This window comes from Bacillus rossius, chromosome 2 (genome assembly GCF_032445375.1).
Source record: "Bacillus rossius redtenbacheri isolate Brsri chromosome 2, Brsri_v3, whole genome shotgun sequence".
In the NCBI taxonomy this organism is placed as follows: Eukaryota; Metazoa; Arthropoda; class Insecta; order Phasmatodea; family Bacillidae; genus Bacillus; species Bacillus rossius.
In genome coordinates, this window is record NC_086331.1 from 3,510,483 (window position 1) to 3,533,906 (window position 23,424).

Genomic DNA, 23,424 nt, shown 5'->3' on the forward strand with positions numbered 1-23,424 from the left:
ACAAGGACAGAGCTGTAGTCTGATGTCGCGTCTGTGACTCGCAGGCGTGCTTGGCGTGCTTGCAGGCACCTCAACTCGGAGCACACCCTGGACGACCGGTCGACGGCGCAGGCGCGGGTGCAGATGCAGGTGGTGTCGCAGCTGGAGCTGCAGCTGCAGAAGGAGCGCGACCGGCTACAGGCCATGATGCACCACTTGCACCTCGCCAAGCAGCAGGCCGGCGAAGCGGTCAAGGTGGAGCCAGCGGTCAGTTTCAAACTCCTTCCGAAACAGTCGCTACTGTAGGTCGAGAGAGTCACTCAAGTCACAAACAAGTAACGAAACTCAAGGACTGGTCAAGAAAGCCATGAAAGAGTCCATAACTTTAATTTATAGGAATCTTGTGCCAAATATAAATTTTTTATGCCTTAATTTTCTTTATGCATTATTTTAAAATTGTTTTTTTTAAATCATGTGGAAAGTATCTTTGAAAAGGTTGTGCGTAGCTTTCGGACATAAACTGAAACTGTAGATTTAGTCTTTATTACGTATGTTTAATTTCCCATATTATGTACATTCAAACATTGACATTATATAAAATGTAGAAAGATTTTTTTTAAAGTCCAAAAATTGGTTCAACAGACATTTGTAGACATCATGTACAATCTCAAGTCTGATCTGTTAGGACTGGATTCAATCAAAGATGATGGAAATCTGTGTTACCCTGAGAATTTGGGGGAAGATCAGTATAAAATGACATACCTACAAAAAATTTCCCTTACGTTTGTCAAAACCCACTTGAAATGTGTTAGTGTACGGAATACTGTTTGCGAGTCAAACAATCATCCAACCTTTTGAGGGTGAGAAACGGGGATAATGTTTTCATAGCATCATCACGTACAATCTTTGGAAAATTGTGCTTACTGTACAGTACGGTTATGATTATGGACACTAATTAAAGAAATAACTGCCTGCAAATTTCAGTTCAGGTTACCTGGAGATTCAAGTTGAAGTATGCAAAATTACCGAGGTGTTACAGAAGATGCGAATAATTTAACTGGAAATTTGCTTGGTATCAGTTTAGCATAAAGTTTTCTGTCTCATTAACAGGGTGTATTTATGAGCAAGGAAGTGACAGCCGACATCAGCTCACTCTTGAAATGCTCCATTGCTGCTATGTGCAAGCCACTAAATTGGCATCTAAGTTTTCTATCGTGCCACATTAAAACCTGGGTCTTGAAACAGTGACAGTCTAATTTTAACATTTGATTCTCAAATATATGAAAACAATGTAAGCAGGCTAAAAATAAAACGAATACATTCTTGTAACAGTAAGCATTGTGGAAATTGTTTAAAAATGAAGTAAGGTGACAGTGTTAAGGCACTGCACTCTCATTCCAGGGGACCTGGTTTCAAATCACAATTCGGCCATCTTGATGCTGGAATTGATCCATTTTTTGCCATGGTTAATTTCTTTCTTAATATCCTTGGTTTGTGAATAATATATTATTTTCTCTAATGACCTTGCTATCAATGTACTGTTAAGCCCAGATCAAAAAAAAAAAACTTCTGTTGAACATGCATGTTAATTTGACTGTTTTTTGATGTTGTTTGGGAAGTTACTATTTTATTGGGTGATAATTATTCAAATACCAACAATGTTGATTATTAGTTAATGCATTATATGCACTATTACGTTTCTGGTGGAGATTTGGCAGCAAGAGTTTTTGGTTGAAACACATCTGGTTCTTTGGCACACCTTGAAGAAAGGTAGGTGAAAGCACATACGTTAGTAATGGTTGTTTTCTTAATTTCTGCAGGGATTAGGAAAGATTGTGAACTATGTGTAAGTTAACTTGATAAATTTAGGTAATTCTATTTTGCAATTTATGTTTTTAAAAAGTACCTTAGCTTTTTTGGTATGTCATTTTGCAGTTACATGACTTAATCATGACTTTTACGTTCATGATACTGCATCTCAATATTGTCAAAATAGTTTTAAAAAATATATTTTAAATATTTAAATGGAAAGAAGTCAAATTTGAATACAAGTCTCACAAACCTAAAAAAAATTTACTTTGTCATATTTAGGAGAGGATTTTAACCATTGCTTGTATGGAGAAAATCAGATTTTGCCTACACAGAATCGGTGATGACTGTGCACATAAACGTAAACGTGGTTTACCTGTGTACTTACTCTACAGCTTGATCATATCATTACTTAGTAATGTTCGTGATGTGCAGGTGATTACAAAATTAGCCTGCTAAAAATTGTGGCTAACTTTGTATACTTAAATGTAACAATGTTGTTTGTTTTTGCATGAATGTCTTGAATCATCTTAACTCTTATCTTATGCAACATTTGCCAAAAAGGGTTTACAAAAGTTTATATTTTCAGTGGTTGTGTTAAGTTTAACTTAATTTTTTATTGTGTCAAACAAAAGTATTGAATAGTAGTCAGTATGTTAAGAATTATTGGACAAATAGAAATATTAAAACAAATGTGCAATGCAGTGAAATCAAAAAACTTTTCATGTTTTTTTACTAGCTTTAGGGTAAAATTTAAAGAAAAAAAATTTAAAGTTTGCAACTGCATAAATAATGTTTTTATTTTTTTTAAATACTAATAAATTTAATAAAACAAAAAATAATTGAACCTATCAAGCCTTGAACCTGCATGAGAAATAACTTACTGTATTTATAAGACACTATTTAGTATGCTATTATGATGTTTTATTAATGTTATTACAATATATGTTGATAATAGTTTTTTTCATTGATTGTCGAAAAACATTGACATTATTTTTCTATAAAAGACAATTTACTGTATATTCTACTTGTTAAGAAGCATATAGTATTTTATTTTTTAAATATTAACAGTGCCATTATTGGGTTTTATCATTTTGCTATAGTGGTTACAATTGATTAGGTTCACAGCAGTTCATTGATTCTATCATAGCTTCCTTGCCAAAGAAATAATGAATGCTGCAAGAAAACGGTTGAAGTTTGCAATGAAACTAGTGGTAAAACCTGTGAGCGGCCATGTTTTGTGGTCTACTAAGAATTTTTAAAATGATATGAATAAAAGGGTAGAAAACTATAGTCCAATGTGTGGTAGACAATTATAGACTCGGGACAGAATTTTTTTGCCGCAATCTTGATTGCATTTAACAGTTTGTACTCACATTTTTGTTCTGCTTATGTGATATTTGAGGCTAGAAAATGTGTTGGGTTCGGTAAGACCCCAACAGCTTACGACAGTGGCGGGGTCAGTCGGACCTGTTCCAGAACGCACCGAGCTTAGCCAAGCTGAGCTTGTCATCAGTGCTGTTAAGTCAGCCCCCGCCGAGCTTGTCCACGTCGGCGCTGGTGTCTGCGGTACGCTCGCCAGTTCTGCAGCCGCCCACGCCCACCATGGGAGGCCCCATTCGCCGGCGGATCAGCGACAAGTCTGCACTGTCCCTGGCAGGAGGTACCGGTAACTGCAGTCCTGCCGTAGTACAACCTTGGCTCAGGGAACATACGGAATTCAAGTAAACAGAAATGCCAACTAGTTCAGATTTGGCCTCTCTCGTTTGGTCTTTCTTCATTACGGTATCTGTGACTTACAAATTAGCGAAATATGGTGCACTGTGTCTTCTGGAGTTAAACATTTTTTGACAGATCACAGTTATTTGATATTTTTTTGAGTCATTAATTTTACTCTCAGTTTGATGTTTAAGTACGTTTTTGAATTCAATGATAAATGCATTTAATCTGTCAGTGGTATGTCTTAAAGCATATTGTATAAATTAGATGCATTCACAAAGCATTTTTATCATGATACATCATGGTTTCACAAGGTGCATAAAACAGTTTACTATCTACTAATGTTTTGATGTAGTTATTTAAAATTATTTTTATACTGTCTCCTGGAGATAATTTAGAAGTATTTCTAAGAAATCTGATGTTTGGATATCTGAATAGCTGTACACATATACACTTTGTTAATTAGCTTAACTTGTGTATGAAACTTACAAAATTGAATAATTAAATGTGTATTTTACATATTAGTCTTATTCTTGTCCTTGGAAAATTGGTTACTTTAACAACTAATATTCTACCTGCAGCTTTTGGAAAGAAGATAGGTCTTCCTTTGTATGTTAAGCTACATTGTTAGGGATTTATGCAGTTCTGCCTAATATTATTTTTTTGCTCTATTACATCTTGTTGTGTAAATTTTAGCTGCCTTTAAACATTATATTTATTGTTGGGCATTGTCTTAGTGTTTTTGTATGATTTAGGTAATTTAATCGTAATGTGGCTTCTCTTTTTCTCGTTAAACCTTTAATTCTTTAGGAGATATTAAAGAAAAACATTATGCTGGGAATGATGTTATAAAACCAGAAGTATTGGAACAATTGGTTTGGACGCATAAAATATCAAGTAAGTTGTTTTACCTATTTTACATTCACCAGTTGTAGTATACCTTATATCTTTTATTTAAAAAATAGGATAGCGTCTCTGAAATAATTGTGGCATAGTCACCATAATGCACAGAACAGCAAATTCTTTCAAGTAATATTACGTGATTGGTAGAGTGGAACTTCGTTTTATTCAGTATTCAATAGAGGAATAAAATATGTTGCATACAAAAAATTGTAGCATGCATATAACACTGGTCTTTTCCCATACTAAAGAAAAAAACAGTTTAACAATTTATGGTTTATATTTAAAAATAAGCACACAGACATTTGCAGCCTACCTGATTTTTGTATTCAACACCCAAGTCAGGTGCAATGGCAAGCTTATAGACCAAGATTATCTGAACCATGAGACCTAAAACAACCATTATACTGCACATTTTGCTTATCACAGGCACACACAGGCCAATAATCTCATAAATTTAGAACCTTCTGCAGCCATTCTGGTATGAATTACACTTTTTTAAAGGACAAATAAAAGCCTATGAAATAGATTTCCTAAACACAAGAGACTTCCTATGCAATTATCAGTATAAATGTGCACTTACTATAGGAAAATAATAGGTATGCATTATGCGTACCACATGGACAATTTTAAGTTACAAGCCAGTTAAAATTAAGATATTGTTCCGGAACAAGCAACCACAAACCACCACCTGACACTAATCTATCTTGGTAGATCTATGAAATTTTATCATACAGAACAAGTCAAAATTTGACAAAAAAAACTTTGGTTTTTGGTACATCACGAAAAAATAAGTGGAAAACATTTTACGACTTATGGTCCAAAGTACTTTACAAGACTGCTTGATAAAAGCCTTTGAAGTTGGAGCTGAAGTATGTTTATTGCAAATAATAGAGAAATTTTTTAAGATAGAACAATAAGAATCTGAATAATGTTTAATTGAACAAAGTTCTACAATCTCCGCAAAACATGTCGCTGTCGTAAAATGATTTTATTTAAACAATTGTGGCAAAAACCTAATTTTCCATACATTTGTTTTGGACATGTTTTTACCAGCAATTATTTCAAAGATGTTATTTTAAGACAGCAACACTTTACGGCATGGTTGAAGGAACTCTTTTTAAGTAAACTTTATTCAGATGCCCAGTGGTACATCTTAAATATTTTATTATTTGCAGTAAAAAATTGATTCAATGACAACTTCAAAGCCGTATACCAGCCTTGAGAAGCAGTTTAGACCACGAGTTGTACATATGTTTTCATCTTTTTTTTTGTTGAACCTGTAGCCAAATTTTGTTGGTCTAAATCTGACTCATCATCATGAATAATAAGACACTACACAAGAAAGTATCTACATCCTTGAGACCCCCTAAATCCCTCCTCTCGTAACCATGAGAGAGTATCCTAATCAAATAGTTAATGCTTATACAATATAAATAATAAATATTTGTTGTGTATCATATAAAGGGTAACTTATGCCAAGTTGTAACAGAAAATGTTTTAAAGTTTTTTTTATAGCTCTAGCACTAACTGCATCATGAGATAAAGTGATATCTGATTTTTAAAATAAAAACTTTGGATGGGCAAATACATTTTTTCCCCAAATCTGAATTCATACCTGAATCTTCATCTGAGATTACTGAATCTTGAATCTGAACCAGAATATTGGAAAATGTTATGAAAGCTAATTTTTTTTTTTAGTGAGATGGTTTATAAAATATCAAAATAAATACACTGCTAATACAAAACTAATACAGTAGAACCCCTGTCATACACTTTTCAACGGAGGGCACAAAAATGGTGTATGATGCGGGAAAGTGTATGAAAAGGGAATGGCAATAATTTTTTTTTTTCAATCTAGCATACAAGCACAATGTCAGATTAAACTTAAATACATAATGTGTAAATAATTGCATTATATGAAATATATGAATTCATAATTATATATACATATAATAAAACCACCAGAAATGTAAAATACAGTCCATAATCAAGTAAAGCTGACATGAGAAACAGTGGCCTTACAAAATGTTATGAAGTCCTTTCTTGGAGGGCAGGAAAAGTCACCAAGCCTAAATTAGAAATTAAAAAAATTAGGCTATTGTAAAAAGAAAATCAGAAATTTATGCTTGTTTGTTTCTTTTTACAAACAACTTTATGCAACAGAACAATTTTCAATAATATGTTTAACTTGAGAAACGTAAAATACAAAACACTCAGATCGTAAGAAAACAATAACAAACAGGTATATTCAGTTCAATGATTAATGAATGCACAAAATATGAGATCCGTGCCTTGGTAAAGCGCGTGCACCATTTTCATAATCATTGCTAGTTTGCGCCACTAGTCTCGCTTGGTGCGGGCCATAGATGCTACTAGCGAAGTGCACAGTCTTCCTGATACTATCAATATTAGTGATGTGCGAGTCTCGGCATCATCGAGAACGAGTCGAGACAGAAATTTTCTCGATCTCGTCTTGAGATAATTTTTTTGGCTCGGAATTTTCGAGAATTTTGTAAAAAATTAATAGGTTAAGTAATATAATATATTGAGGCAGCATTTTGCGTTGCGTGTTGAAATAATTAACATATCTTCAACGTAACGTAGATCGAATAAAATAAAATATACTTGTTACGATAGTATACACGATAAATTATTAAAAAGTTAAAAACGAACAACTTCCGTTCACAAGTCACTACATGAAACGGTAAACGTAAACAATGAATTGTGCTGTGGTTATCACATTAAATTACAGAAGAAAATGATTATTTTCCGTTAATAAAACCAACATTAAAGTAAAAAATAAATCATTTTCGGTATCAATATCAAGTATCAACGTAAAACGGTACGGTAAAAAATAAAAATATAAACATGACTGCAGAATTCTTCCGCGATTGCATTTTGTTTTATGGCCTTAGGTTATACACACGGCCAGCAGTATATAACAAGCAACATGATGTTTAAATTGCGGTCCGTATCGATAGTGACATATCGATAGTGGTGAATGTTCAGACTTTCATGATTAAGTACCGTCCATGGCTCAAGGAAACTGTATAGACTATGGAGTCAATAACGTATGTTTACATACGACAGTAGGCAAATAAACTGTTCAGTGTAAAGGTAAAGTTGTAATTGCAATTGCAACTGTGGATACTTAATAAAATTATTGAATAATTATGTATGTTTGTCAGATTATTGAGTTTTACTTTTTTGGATCATATTATCCTGTTAACTGAAGTACAGATTTCTCGATCTCGACTCGATTCTCGAGAATTTTTAAATTGCTTTCTCGATCTCGTCTCGAATTCAAAAAAGTCTTTCTCGCACATGCCTAATCAATATCTATGGTGGGATAAAGTTATTTTCTTACGTTTACAAATGTAAACAATGAACGTTTTTCAAAATAAAGGCATTAAAACGTAGTTTATCAGGAGGAATATAAAAAAAAAAATTTGTGAATTTTGGGCTTTTACGCTTCGTAAAAACGTATGAAACGGGAAATTAATGATTATATAAGTGTATGTTCCGGGAAAGTAAACCATTGTAAACATAGTACTTTCGGCGGGACCAAAATTAATCGGCGTATGACACGGGAAAATGTATGAAACGGGAACGTATCATCGAGGTTCTACTGTAAATCAACAACCACAAACATTTAAATTACATTTACTATGCCAAAAATCTTTTAAAAAATTAGGTCTGCATCTACATATGATCATTGCTATAAATTTTGTAAATTTCAAACAAACTACTATAATTTACTGCTGAATCGTGCAGATAAATGGAAACTACTAAATGTGTATGTCACACATTATGTGTGTTTCTAGATTTTATTACATCAACTAATTAAAATTAAACAGAGACAGACAAAAACATTCATTAATCACAATGTAAGATGGTTTTTTGTATCATGGTATATTATTTCTTGGCCTTAATAATAAAATTATTTAAATGCAAAGTGTAAAAAAATGAGATGATAGGTTAATTCACTATTATTTTTCACATTTTTTCTACGTTTTCTGGAAAAATAATGTTTTATAAAAATGACATCATATTTGCCATGTCATTTACTAAAAATAAGTATGTAAAACCATGTAAATACGTGGTGGTTTGTATTGTAAAAAAAATACAACATGTTTAATTTTTGTATTGCCATGCACAACACAAAGATAAACTTATTATGTTTGTTGTCATTCATCAATATATTTATTCATGCTGCAATGGAGAAAATACTATATTTGAGATACCAAAATTTATCTCTTGTGTTAAAAATCAATGACGTACCGCATGGTTATTTCTTTCAGAAGTGGCATCAATCAACTCATGAAAAACAGTTGCATTTCTTCAAAACTTTTAGAAACTTGAGAAAAAAAACAGAATTTTTTTGTGTTTCGCACATAATTATTTTTTAGGGTATTTAGCTATTGCCTTTGTGTTATGGTAACAATTCACTATTGTGGGTTTTATTGCTGAAAGAGAAATATTTTTGCCGGAAGTTTTCAAGATGGAAAAATATATTTTTTGCTTCCTAAATTATCAATACACTTTAAATTAATTTCTAAGTTAATATTGCATGATAATGCAAATCATAGGCTTTCTTGTAAAACATAATCTCAGTGCTATGTAATCAAAATTATTTTATTTATGAACGAACATTGATACGAATCCTACATCAAATCTTGTGAATTTGATGGATTTGTTGAATCTAAGATTCTGTCGCCCTAGCCTTAATTTTTAAAATGGAAATTTAAACCTGGCTGATGTGTATATAAATAAAAAGCTATGAGTATTCAGTTGTCATTAGTTACAGAAGCTAATATGGATTCTAGAAACTAGAGCGATGAAACGAGGTTTCACTCTATTTGGAATTCTATAGTTTTCAAGAAAAATCGTAATGCTAAAATTATAAATAAAAATAAATAAGCTTATCATTTAAGTGGTTGGTTTTCTTGTTTGCTATGTCAGATATTTAATATGAATTCATCTTAGGTTAAAATTTAGTTTATGGTCATGCCTTTAGTAATTTTCATGAGGGATAGTCTAGTTACTCTAGTTGATCATTTTAATGTTCTGACTTTTATAAGGCATAATGGGCAATGGCACATATTTAATCATGATTGTTTGGATGGTTGAAATAGTGAGTAAATTATCTGTATGCAAGTCAAATTATTATTTTTTTACCATTGTTCTCAATGTGTTTTTTTGAACAATTTTTTATTTATTTTTTGTTCAAATATTTTTCAATAGTTTAGGACCAAATCAGAAAGTCTTACAAAATGAAGTAAATTGGGATACCATATTTACCCGAATATACATATTTTTTGACAGAATTTTGTCCTCCATTAATGGGAGGTTTTTTTATTAAAACAAATATTTATATTATGGTAGATGTTTTTGCATTAGCAGTAATGCATGAGAATATGTTTGGAACAAAATTCAACTCATGTAGGCTGTTTATTATCTTGCTATTAGCCATTGACTCCAATACAATTCCTCTCTGCTCCCTTGTAGTTTTTGGTCAGAACCATTCTGTTTGTTGCTTGCATGTAATTGATTGGCACATCTTCTGTTTATGAGTTAAACATGTGCTCTTGACAAAAGCATCTACCTTGATACATTTACCAATGTTCATATGTATTAAATTATAGTACTGTAGTTTAAATGTGAACTTTCTACACATAATAGTAAAAATTACTTAAGGAAGCATTGTTGTGTTCAAGTTAGAATCTTGTGGAAAACCTAAAGCCTTTATGAATATGTTAAGAAAACGTTACAAAACTTTAATGTTCATGTTCTGGGCATATTAGTTGTGCTGGTAATATTGTAAACATTCTAAAGATTTTGAAGATGCAGTTTTGAAGTGATTGTAGTGTATTTTACTTAAGTAAGAATTATTTATATACATATGTTATAAAAAGTATTTGAATAAGTGCTATGAATGATAAAAGTCTGCATGGTTTTACAAAATATCTTTGACATGAAGATAGAATTTGCTATGTTCATGCAGGTTGAATAACAGTTGCCTGTGACCAGACAAATATTTTTATTTTTTGATTGGAAAATGCTGTTTAAACATTAATACAACTTGTTTACTTTTAAATGCATAATCACATTAATAGTGTATAAGGTGTGTTTAAAAAGAAACAAACTTCATGGCTCATTGTACAACATGTTGAGCACTGTCTTCCTCACTATAGTCCCCTTCACGTGCAATTCAGTGCTCTGATCATTTATTACATTTTTGGAATGCACTTTCTGGGATTGCATGCAGGTCTCTTGTTGCATCTCCTCTATGGTTTAGAAACAATGTTTTTCAACATGCTAGGGCTAAGTCTGGAGAATAGTGTGGATGGGGCACAATGGGAGTATGAAGTTTTACCAGACAGCTGCGGACAAGGAGCGACACATGAGCCAGTGCATTGTCATGATGCAACATTCAAGTCTGGTTTTCCCCACAGTTCAGGCACAGCAACCCTCAGACGCATTAGAATTCCTTGGTAGACTTTCCTTGTTTACCATCTGACCAAGTGGTACAAATCGGACAATGTTTTTGCAGTCAAAAAACTCAACCAACATACCTTGATCTTTGACAGACTTATGCGTGCCTTTATTGGACGAAAAGTCCCTTTGCGCACCCACTGTGTTGACTGCACCTTCGTTTCAACATCATAGCCATAAACCCACATCTCATCACCTGTTCTTAAGGAAGTTTTCATTGGCATTGGCAGTGTCAAGTAGTTCCTGGCTGATTTCAACACGGATCTGTTTCTAATTGTCGGTCAACAAACGCGGCACAAATTTTGCACTGATACGACACATCTAAAGTTTGTCACTCAAAATTTTATATCATGTTTCTACGCTGATGCCCAATAGCCATTCGCTTCCTTCATTGCATAATTATTTCCGGCGACGCCCAAGTGTTCAGCAAACATTTATATTCCGCCACTAGGATGCGCTAGTGGCAAATCATGGCAGACAAATATTTAGTAAACAACAGTGCCTGGAATTACGTTAACATGTTAAATAATCTTACTAATAGTAGAGAACGTTAAGTTTATGATTTTTAAATTCTTATTATAACTGAAATATATCTCCTATATCAATAAAATTATTATTTTGTAACCCAAAAATGTTGTTAGTGCCTACATAGGGGGAAACAAATGTCATGCCCAAGCCCAACATTATGTAAACAATGCAGAACATGAATGGAAGCACAAATTTTCTCGACATGGTCATCATCTATTCATGTGAAAGTTTGTCCAGGCTTAGGATCATCACCGACCTACATTCTTCCGTGTTCAAAACTGTTAAACCACTCATATCACTGAGTGCCACTCATACAGTCCTTCCCTTGTGCTTGGCTAAGCAATTGAAATGTTTCTGTAAAGGTTTTGCCGATTTTGTAGCAAAATATCACACACAAACCTACACACTGTTTTTCAAGCTCTTCCATTGTCACTTTGGCACAAATCCAACTAATGTCTTGTGCACGTTCCCACTTCAGCGGCTGTAACTGGCCAACTAACAGTCATGGCAAAACACGTCAAATAGCAGTTTGTGTCTAAACCTGCCCCAGCATGTTCCCTCTGCTGGTTGCTGCACTGTTTCAAAATTTCAGTTTTGTTTTAAACACACCTTGTATATTGTATTGTGATTTTAAATTAACTGGGACAGAATTTCATCCGATTGTTTTTTCAATGTATAATTACTAGGCTTGTGCGAATATTTAAATGATCAAAATGGATACGAATATTTTATTATTCGATTCAACTTTAAATACTAACACTTAGAAATAACGAATATTCAATTGATAACAAATACGTACGGGAGCAGATAGCAGTTCCCGAAACGTCGCTTGTTTCTGTTTAGGTAAAACTATTGTATTTGTTTGTTTTTTCGTTTTGTCATGTTTTTTGTCTCGCTTCAACTGTTGTGCTGAATTATTTTGGGTTTCAATATTTTTGTGTTGTCATCATTTGTGGGGATTTTTTCGTTCTCTTAGTACATTTTTCTTTGTTTTTTCTTTGTTTGCTGACCATATTCCTGTTTCGGAATATTTTGTGGTGTTCATATCCGTGTTGACAACAGCAATTGTTTGCTTAATTTTGTGTGTTTTTTGTATCTTTTTTTTTGAGTATTTTTATTTTTATTTATTTATTTTATTTATTAGTTTTTCTTCAACAGAAAAAGTTCTTAGCAATGGCGTATGTCCAAAAACTTACATCAAATCAAGTTACGTATATTAGACATAGCATACCTTGTGACTTTGTTGTTTACTTACATTCACTTTTGAGGTTTAGATATTTGTGTGACATAAATACCCAGATGAGATGTTTTAACAGTATCATATAATCAAAAACATGAACAGTACTTAGCATTTTAACAGGTAAAAAGTATTCAAAGTTATTTCAATACTTTTTGTAAAACAGTAGCAAAATAAATCACGTGTCGATTCAAAACGCGGGCAATGTGGGGCATTTCAAACTTTAAAACAAAATATTTTTTCTATTAGTTTTGTCACACATACTTGAAGTGGGAAAAAATAAATAAAAGTCAATAACCATGGACTACAACACAAAACATGGACACTCCTTTGCGATTGCCATTAAAACGAGAGAATGCTATAGTTGCAACAGTGTATAAATCAGTAGTCACAATCTACCACCATGCAACACAGTGGCAGCTTACTTGCTTTATTTATCTATGATGCAACAGATGTTGCGACCCAAAAACTAAATAAGTTAACGTAAATAATGGTTTCATTTTAAAAGAAAAATTAGCAGAAAATGTGTTCGTAATATTGCTGAACCAATATACAGTTTACCTGGCTGTCCTTAAAAATAAAAGCATGTGAACAACTAGGGTTTAAATATCTGAATATGAGCTCATTTAATCGCTACTTTGCAAATACATTAATTGAAAAAAATTCCCCCTTTTTTTTTTTGTGAAATTGATTAAATGAGTTTTTTTGGTAGTTGGCAGTTTGTAAAAATTTTTGGGATTAATTTTTAGAGTAGCTGGTTGTGGGAAATAAGGCAAATATAAACTTAAGTGAAAGTTTGGTTATGCTAGGTCAGCTGCATAAATACAATTTTTTTTAAAAAAATGTTTAAGATTTTAACAAAAATGTTACTTATAATTTTTGTAGCTGACTCTAACCCACATTTTACGTCAGTATTAATTGTCTAATTTTCCAAAGGTACTACTCTCCATATTTACCTTATTCTTTATCTACGTGTGTGTTACATAATGTGAACTTTTTTTATATGATCCCAATTCTCATTCTGACTGTTCAAATTCAGTATTATTATTTTCAAATGATTTGGTATCCATATTCGTTTCCAATTTGAACTAAAATACTGATTTTTGCACAGGCCTAATAATTGCCAAATAGTTTTATATTGGAAGTTGCCAGTAAATATTTTTAAATATAATTTATTAATGATTATTTTTTAGAGTCAGCTATTCATGTTTAGTGTTATTGTAATAAAAAGAAACTGTATAATATAATATTGTGTATTTCATGACGTTTCTGTGAATGTTCTGTTGAAATGATTTTTAGTTTTGTTTTGGGGATTTTAATATTTTGATGATTTTTTATGTTTGGGTAAATATGGTAACTGCATTTGTTTACATAATATATGAGCACTTACCTCTTTGATTACAAAGTTGAAAATATTTTCAATTTTTATTTATTATAAAATAGGTACATGAAAATGAGCCATAGCTGCCATAATATTTTAATAGCATAAATATGCCAGTAATAACACAAATTTTTTAAATTTATTTTTTATGCTTTTAGTTTATTGATTAGAACATTGTAAGGAAGATTGATTCATGAACCATTAATTAACAAATAAAAAAAATTTACAAATGAGATGATTTACAGTTACCAATGGTGGTTTCAATAGTAATTAGAATTGTAATGCCCAGATTTGTAGGTAAATTTCTGAAAGAAGAAAGCATATTTTTTTAATGGTATGAGGAAACTAAATGAATATAGTGAAACCCCGTTTTTGCATTCCAGTATTAACGTTTTCCCGCAATTAACAAAATTTTATTTAGATCCCATTTGAGTATAATTAAATGTAATGCAATATTTTCTCTTAAATTGCATTGTGCAAATTACTTCCTGCTAGTCACATCTTGTATACAACGTAAAAACTGGTTTTTGTTCGGCGTAAAACTCGTTTAAGATGTTCTCGCACAATATAATTTCCCATCATATAGGATCAAATGTTTTGGTCCTGTCATTTTCTTCATAAGATGTACGTTATTATTTCTCATTTTTAAGTTGCCCAAAATACTTAGTTTCCTGTGTAAAACCTTTTTATAAATTAGGATATTACTGTTTACATATTAAATTAATGTGAATACAAAGTTGACCAATGTGTAAAATCTTTTTTTAGACACATTTTCAATAATCTGTTCCATCGCCGCTGTGTAGCACATAAAAATGTAGCCAGTCTTGGTTAGCATCATGTTTGGTTAGTTTGATGCCTGTATAGAAAGCGTGTATGGAGCCGAGTGTCGATTTGATAGCTCGCCAATTGCATTCAGTGCTCTCACTTTGTCTCTGGCTGAGTAAACTGTAGTTGATAGTTCGCACTCTTTCGTAGTTATTTTGTACTTCGACAGCAGTTATCGGTACGCTGCGTTAGTTGTCTGACATTTTTGTCACAGTTTTTGTTGTGAGTTTATTTTTGTTTCTTAGTATTTATTTTCTATTTTTATAGGATCAACTAAAATTGAGATTAAATGCAAAATTTGAATATTTGTTTGAAGTGTGAATTTTGGAAACTTCTTAAACACCTCAATTTTTTTTTTGTTTTGATTCAACTTTATAATACAAGTGAGAATTAATTAAATAATAAATTAAAAAATTGTTTGTGTGACAAATTTTGGCAATGGCTTGAGTATTGATGGTATATTAGTAGGCTAGCATGCATTAAATTTTTATTTACTTTAAAGTTAAAGTTTTTGTTTAAGAAGGAATACATACAGAAAATGAGGTATGTCTATATTAGATGAGTTTTAGAGTTTTCCCGTTTCTTACACTTCCCGCAATCTACACTTTTTTCTTTGTTCCCCCTAAAAAGTGTAAATAAGGAGTTTTGCTGTTCATATTTTGGATTTGTTGAGCAAATATGTGAAGGAATATGGAATGAAGACCACCAGGTCGAAGAATTAGCAGCACTGCTACCAGTATAAAGAAATCAGGGGAAGTTGGGGGAAATGAAAATTGCTAGTGAATATGGGTAAAAGTTGGGGAAATCACAAAAGTTTTTGAAATTTTTTGTTGTAAAAGTATAATGAAATATCAATTTTTCATGTTTACCCGAATAAACCTCGCACCCCTAATATTTAGACCATAAGCAAAAATACTTGTTTAAAATAAGCCTCGCACTATTATTTTTTTGAAAACAGAACTTGAACACTTATTTAAGTTTTTATTAAATAATAATTCATTCTGGACATATGTAAATATAGTGGAACCTTGATTTTACATTACTGCCATTTGTGTTTTCCCGTTATTTGCATCATTTTATTGGGTCCTGTTTTAACCTCATTTGACGCAATGCAATAAATTCCCTTTGATTAAAATGTGTCTACAATCTGCTTCCCACAATTTATGTTAATGTTTATGCAATACCCACATAAATTCGTTATTCCTGTGTTCGTATGTACATCATTCACATGAAGTGTGAAACACCAAATCCAAAATGCTGTTGGGAACATTGGTGCTGTAGTTTCTGGATTTTTTGATGTGCTCTTTCTTAAAAACAGTATTTCCAGGCTGCCAACACTGGTCTAATCATGGCAGACTTTGAGAAAATTTTAGCATGCAATGCTTGCTCTACAGTTTATAGAAATTCCACCTGTTAATCAGTAACTTATACATACTGTATTACCTACTTTATATTTATGGTATTCATCTTTGTCAGCATCCATTAAAAATAATGTGATCGGTAACATGTTTAAATGTCAATAAGTGTAAAATGTTGTCCTTTACTTGAGTAATTAATTTAATTTTAATCTGTATGTATTTTATTTAGATGGCAGCTTGTAAAAATGGAAAACATTTTCAACTGGTGGAAAAACTTAACATTTTAGAGTGCATGAACAAGCACAAAGGTACTTGTGTTTCACTCGCTGAGAGGTTTTGCGTGACTATTTCAATTGTGAACGCAATTGTAAAAAATTGCGAAATCATTGAAGGAAATGCAGCCCAGTGTGGTGATAAAGTACTGTATTTTTATTAATATTCTTAATCTGTACATTCTGATGTTACCATGAATCATTAATTAAAGTATGAAAGTACATATGTACATATACTGTATATATATGGTTACCTATACTCTATACACAATGTAAATATAGGAAATTAATGTTGTTCTATTTAGATGTGTTTTAGACACACTAATTAATAATTGTGTGTACATCAGAGTATGGTAGGCCTAGGTTAAGGTTGTATATCACTGTTCTCTGAGCAAAAAATAATTTTTCATACACTTCCCTTATTTAATACTTTTCCGAATTTTACAACAGACACCCCCTTGAATAGTGAAAAAATGGGATATTACTTTATTCAAAATTAAAAATTGTCTTTAAGGTTTTTTAGTACCATGGTGTCGACGTCTGCTAATTATTATTTTTTTACACTCTTTATTCTTGCCGTAAAATTTCTGTTAATTATATCAATATTTGTTGTAAATATCTGTATGTAAATACACACAGCTAAAGATATCAGGCAGTAAATGTTTTATTTGTGGATTAACTGTGATTTATAACACGTTTGCTGTGATGCAAGGAAAAAAAAGTCATGAATGTAAATTGGCTACAGCTCGTATATGTTTTGTTTTCTGCAGTCAAACGCTGTTAATATTGCGGCCACGAATGACCGAAATCAATGCTATAATAGAAATATTACAAACAAAATTATTTGGGAAATTGCTGAAGAAGCACATGCAACAAATTTTTACCTTTCAAATCAAACTTTTATTGTGATACCAACATGACTTGAAAAAATCTTATTTCTTGCCTTCAGTCACGTGTACTACTTTTGCGACAACATGCTTCCTTCTACAGATAGATTTCCTGTTTCTTGAGCATTTTTAATAATTTTTGTTCTATTTCAACAACCTTAGAAGATCGCAATTGCAAACCCTTGGTAAACTTTGTGACTTCTTTCTCTCAAAAACACACTCACAAACCACGTGCAAGCTGTCCATCATCCATTAAGGAACAGCAGGCTAACCAACCTGGGAGCTTGAAGGAACTTGTGCATGCAGCGTTGTCATGCAGCATTGTCTAGTTTTGAATAAGCCATGATATTTTAACCTTTATTTACAAAAATAATTGTGCATAGTTTATTTGGGTGATTGTTGTACTTCCACTTTTTAATTTCCTCCCGTATGAGTTACTTAAGTTCTTATACTGATCACACAGCAGACAACACACTACTTATTGTCACCAAAAAAATTTTTAATACTTATATATCCATAATATTTAGCTAGCAGCATGCACAATATACATTTTAGGTGGATAGGTTTATTTCATTAGGTGGGTGACTCCCTAAAATAGTACTATAAAAGTAAAAAGGCATATTTATAATCTCCACCTGATGTGTACGACTATCTGAATATAAATCTTCAGGAAAAATTGTATGGAAAGCCTATAAAAAAGAGTCTGTATTCTAATATTGGAGCAACCCGTGTTTATTGATGCTGATGACATTGACACAGAGGACAACAAAGGAAATAATTGTGCGAGACATATCTCATTGCAAAACAGAGAAAACAGATGTGATCCAAGAATAAATGGTTACAGTTGGTACAACCAGTGTGGAGGTTTGAAACACAAAGGAAGAGAAAAGTTTGGTTTGATAGATTTGATGCAGCATTTAGTAAAGAAATCATTTTTGACATACGTAGTTTGATTCACTTCTGGAAACAAGAAATTCTAGAAAAATTTAACAAAAGATAAAATGTTGGTGTTTACCTCACATGTTTATATTTATTTTATTGTTATAGTTTATATTATGTGATTGGGTGTTAGAAAAAAGAAGGATTTTATGTTTTGACTACATTAAAACATTAGGAGCAATTTTAATGTGCAAGTTCTGTAAACCTGTGAAAGAAAAGCTTTGTCTCATATATATGTAAACATTAGTGGTTTTGGTCAGAAAAAATATACAGTAGGATCAGTCATTATGATAAAGACATGCTACATTTTCTATTGCCTCGTTTGAAATAAACGTCCAGTAGGATGAAATTATATTGACATTCTAGAATTTATTGTAGCAACACTTTTTTTGGAACAATAATCCAATTTTTTTTATCAGTGGATTTTTGGTTGCCTAATATGTATTCAGAAAAAAAATAATTAAATCTTATAAGTTATTTTAATTACAGAACTAAGTATCTCCATCAGGGCAAACATCAGTTTCTAGCTTCTAACTGAACTCAGTTGTACCCATGTTGGTTTCAAGTTTCAAGAAAAGATGTTGACATCTTAAAAGCTGAAGTTCTGTAATGATTTTGGTTTAAGACTACCTACATCGTACGCTTGGATTCCTTTTCTTTTTTGGTTTTAATACGCACAAATGTGTAGTGCAGGCTGATTAGGAAGGATTTCTGCAACTGATATGTGTCACATTTCACTTCATAACTGCCTCTTATTTTATGTCAAACATGTATTTAGTTTAAAGTGATATAATTGTTATAGGAATAGTTTGTAAAACTATGTGAAAATATTTTTTAAAATTTATTTTGAATACATAAACTAAAAATAACTTACATTGTCAATATTTGTATATAACAATTTAAATAACTTGTACTCTTTATATCATGAAACAGTTATTGCTTAATTGGACTGCCAGAACATGATCTGAAATTTTTTTTAAACCTTTCAAAATTGTTTGGTAAGAACTTAATAAAAGATGAATACCCTGAAACGTGGAGTTTGGCCCATGTCTCAAGGAATATCAAATTTTTAAGAAATATTAAGCTGATATGAGTTTAATTTTTGTTACCTATGAAGAAAGTTCAGTGGAAAGAATTATTTTAAATTTTGCTTCCCACCTCTAAAGTTGGTTCTTAATGTTGGCATTTCTGATCTGGAATAGTAATTTTCGTTTTATTGTTATCTCAAAAAATTTATTTGTAATTATTTACTTTTTTGGTGTGTTTATCTGCATAATCGTAGCTAAGAAAATGTGTTTTTTTTTTTGTATAGAATTGTGTCAGAACTGATTGACCTAGTGGTTTGAATTCCACTATTGTTAAATATATATGTATGTACATTTACATATAAGATGACTATGTTGTTTTTTTCTAGAAAGATAAAAGTTGATGGCTTATTTAAACTGCCCACAATATTAATGTGTTGTTCAAAATTAAGTTTTGAGCCAATGAAATAGGCACAATACTTTATTATTTTTGATTTAACTAAACAAAATTTATTCTTCTTTTGTTATTTAAATGTATTGTGTGTTACATGAAACTGTGCAAATTTTTATTGATAGTTTAAGTTTTAAATCCTTAAAAACATGCAAAAAAATATTCTTCTCATTAAGGTTCCTCTGTTTTATTCCATAAAATGGGAACGCTAACTTTAATCAGATAAATATCTGCCTTCCTTTCCCCATAGGAGTATTGGAAGAGACCTCACTAAGGCGGAGGCTTGCCGATCGAGTGGCTCTTGATATTTGCGAAGGTAAAGTGTTGTCGCCTATGTTGAACTCTTAAGAATACTGGCTCTCACCATTTTCTGTTTCTTCTCTTTCCTTGCTCTCTTTGGTGGGCGCTGCCTGCTATAGGGCTGCCCTATATGCTGGAACGTGCTGGACTAGATGTGCAGCAAGGTAAACAGCCATCTTCCATTTCCACCGCTACAATCATTTGTGCACCTGGATTTTCAAACAAATGTCCTTTGTGTTTAATTGTTTTATCAATGGTTTGTTATTCTTTATTTTTGTTCATTGGAAAGATTTTGTAAGTGGAATGCATATTTTTTGAGTTATGTGAACACATGCTTTTACAAACTGAGTATCATTCATCAGAAATTATTAGTGATTTCATCGGCACCTGTTTATTACAAAGGGGTTCTGTATGTAATATTACTTAATTTGCTTCACTGAAATGGCAGTGAAATTTCTTTTAAAATAACCACTGGATTCCAGTTTGAAGTTACGTTTCAGTGCATAGCAGAGTAACATGTAGTAGCAAAAAAAAAAATGTTTTCCATAAAGACAGTTGTATTTATTGTCAAAACTTTTTCAAGTATTAATTTAAAGTAATTTTGAATGCTGAAAATATTTCAAATATAACAATTCAGTACAATTTCTTGATATTGTTTTTTTAAAAAGGCCAAAATTACATCATAAACAAAATAACATAAACAAAGATATGTCATGTCTGTTGAGTTTCATCAGGCAGTATTTTATAAACACTAAATCAACATTTGTACTTAGCAAAATATTAAAAAAATACATTTTTAAAAACATGTGGTTATCTTGAAAAATATAAGACCATATATTTTTTTAGTCCCATTTTTTAGCACATGAGCATTAAGCTTATTTAAAAAAAAAATTATTTTTTCTCATTTTAGTGTTATCGCAATTACTAGTGTTCTAAGTGATATCATTGTTTTGGGAACTCATTTTAAAGAGTTCATTGTGGATTATTTTACCCAACAAGCTTGTTAATGTAGGTGTTTTTATTAACTATAACTATAAGTCATCTAAAAAGTCCCAGTAATAGCATACCTAGAGATAGCTATTAGGCCTGTGTTTAATTTTGTTGTAATAATTTTTTGATGAGAGAAATTTAATTATGTAGTATTTCTTAATACTTTTTTGAGTAAAAATTTACAATGTGTTTATTAATAATCTTATTTGATATATGCAAATCCATAATGCCATCTACATATCTGCAAATACAAAATAAGTGGAAAATTGCTTCTTTTTTTTCCCTTCTGCAACAAATTAAAACCAGGAGTTGTTTTAGCTACTTATAAGTTATTATATAGTTAAGCACTGCTATAAATTTTTGTGATTCAGTAAACGTTATGTTTTTGGTCATTAGTCACAGTATAAGCAGTAATAAGAGACCCAATCACGTATTTCCTCATTCCACCAATATTTCTAAAATTTGCTGTCATTATCAACCTATAATTTGTTTCTGTCATATTTGTGCAAATTCAGGATTATTTTACTTGAATTGTTATCAAGAGGTGCACATACAAATAAATTATTTTTTAATAAAATTTACAGTATTTTATGAAATATATTTGGAATTGTTGTGTATTGAATGCAGTGAATGTGTCAGCCCAAAGAATGATTGGATTATAATCAGAACTAGAATCTGTTTGTATTAAATCAAGCTTTGTTTGGCACTATGTAATGTTCATTTTTCATGTCAGTTCAATTACACAGAAAACTGACCCAGCACTTATGGGTAGTACTAAATGAAACGTTCAATATTGTCTGTTGGCAAGATCCTTCTTCCATTCGTTGCCCAAAGCACCCATCAGTATGCTCACTGAGGGGTATGTTTCCTTGTAAAGTAGAAGTATTAAGATTTTAGTAGAAACTGCTTAGACTGCAAGAGAAACACTTTACCCTTCTGGGGGGGGGGGGGGGGGACATATATTAATAGGAGAAGAGATGCCAGCTATGAGTTGTCATCCATGTTGGACAGGCGATACCCCACCTTTAGGCAAGTCACATTCTTCTTCAGTTACCACCACGTCTCTGCTGCCTGTCTGTGGAGAACTCTGTATGAATTTGGTAGCTGGTCTTGCTGTAAGAGATCAGGCTGTACCTCTGTAATGGTCACTAGCCGGCCTTTTGAGGCATTTGGATGGCATTTAAGAAATATGGCCACTCCTTGTAAGATCAGGTTATCAGGTTTTTCCTGTGACTGACGTGGCTTTCCTCATCAGCCGTACATGCTTGACATTGTCTTTTGGCTTGAGTGTCTTTTAACATATTGACATCACCCTGGTGACGAACTGCCGACATTGACAACTTATAGACTGCGTACTGTAGCAATTGTGTGACCTTCAAGTCAGAAAGGCTGTATGAGTTCTCAGTTACTCAAGATTAAATACTCATAGGGTGGAGCTTGTAACAGCTCCGGTCATGATGCAGTTCCAGCCTCAGTCAGTACCTTGTTTGCATGCATGGTTCAGATTCATTAGGACCAGTTCTGCTAGTTCGCAGCTGAGGCCACAATGAGCCATTTGAACACACATCATAAATACGGGTCTCCTTATTTTTAGTCTTACCTAAGATGAAAGAATTCTGAGCTTTTACAATTTTATCACATTTAACATAGGTACCTAATATTTATAATTTTATAATTCAATTGCATTTTTGTGAATTTTTTTAATGTTAAGTTTTTTTAGTTCAGAATGGTAACTGTTTTAAGTAGGTACTTAAGAAATATTTTCAGTGAAATTTATGAATCTGTAAAAAAAAAATTCTTGCTTTGCTAGAAATATTATCTGTCCTTTATTAGTTTTGTATTCTCTGTTTATTGCAGAAATCCAAAGGAATAGGGAATTTTATAAGAATGCAGATGTACGGCCACCGTTCACTTATGCTTCTCTCATTCGCCAGGTATGTATATGTTTTTGTTTCTTCATGGTTCTTTGTTGCTCTACAATATCTAGTAACTTGAACCTTACAGTAACCTGTGATACAAGGCAGATATCATTTAAATAGCATTCATGACGTGTATAAGATAGTGTTCACGTCAGTAGTATTCCTATTCCTATAATTACCTACTGTAAAAATAGTGACGTAAATTTATGTTGAGCTTTATTAGCATAGGCAAGACTGTTTTTCCACGAGAGATTGCCTTGATTATACAGTTGCTGCCTTAATGTTTTCTGGATACTAGCTGCAACTTGATCGTGTGGTTCTCCAGAGATCCTTAGGAATATAGCGTAGCTGAGAATGTTCAAAAATACTGGGACTTAAGTGTCAGTATGTTACGGTCGGGGCAATTT

General features: G+C 32.0%; 1 protein-coding gene across 16 annotated transcripts in view; it reads left to right on the top strand.

Moving 5' to 3' along the window:
• Positions 1 to 23,424, top strand: part of LOC134529035 (forkhead box protein P1-like) — a 565,106-nt gene that overhangs the window by 501,433 nt on the left and 40,249 nt on the right. For 7 of the 16 annotated variants that reach the window (XM_063362713.1, XM_063362717.1, XM_063362720.1 and 4 more), the window contains exons 8-12: positions 66 to 246; positions 3,253 to 3,457; positions 4,318 to 4,404; positions 20,059 to 20,124; positions 22,956 to 23,032. In XM_063362713.1, coding sequence (XP_063218783.1) covers positions 66 to 246; positions 3,253 to 3,457; positions 4,318 to 4,404; positions 20,059 to 20,124; positions 22,956 to 23,032 — 616 coding nt within the window. Of the gene's footprint in view, positions 1 to 65; positions 247 to 3,252; positions 3,458 to 4,317; positions 4,405 to 20,058; positions 20,125 to 20,227; positions 20,273 to 22,955; positions 23,033 to 23,424 lie in introns of all 16 variants that reach the window. The other 9 variants (XM_063362722.1, XM_063362726.1, XM_063362719.1 and 6 more) reach the window with 8 other exon arrangements.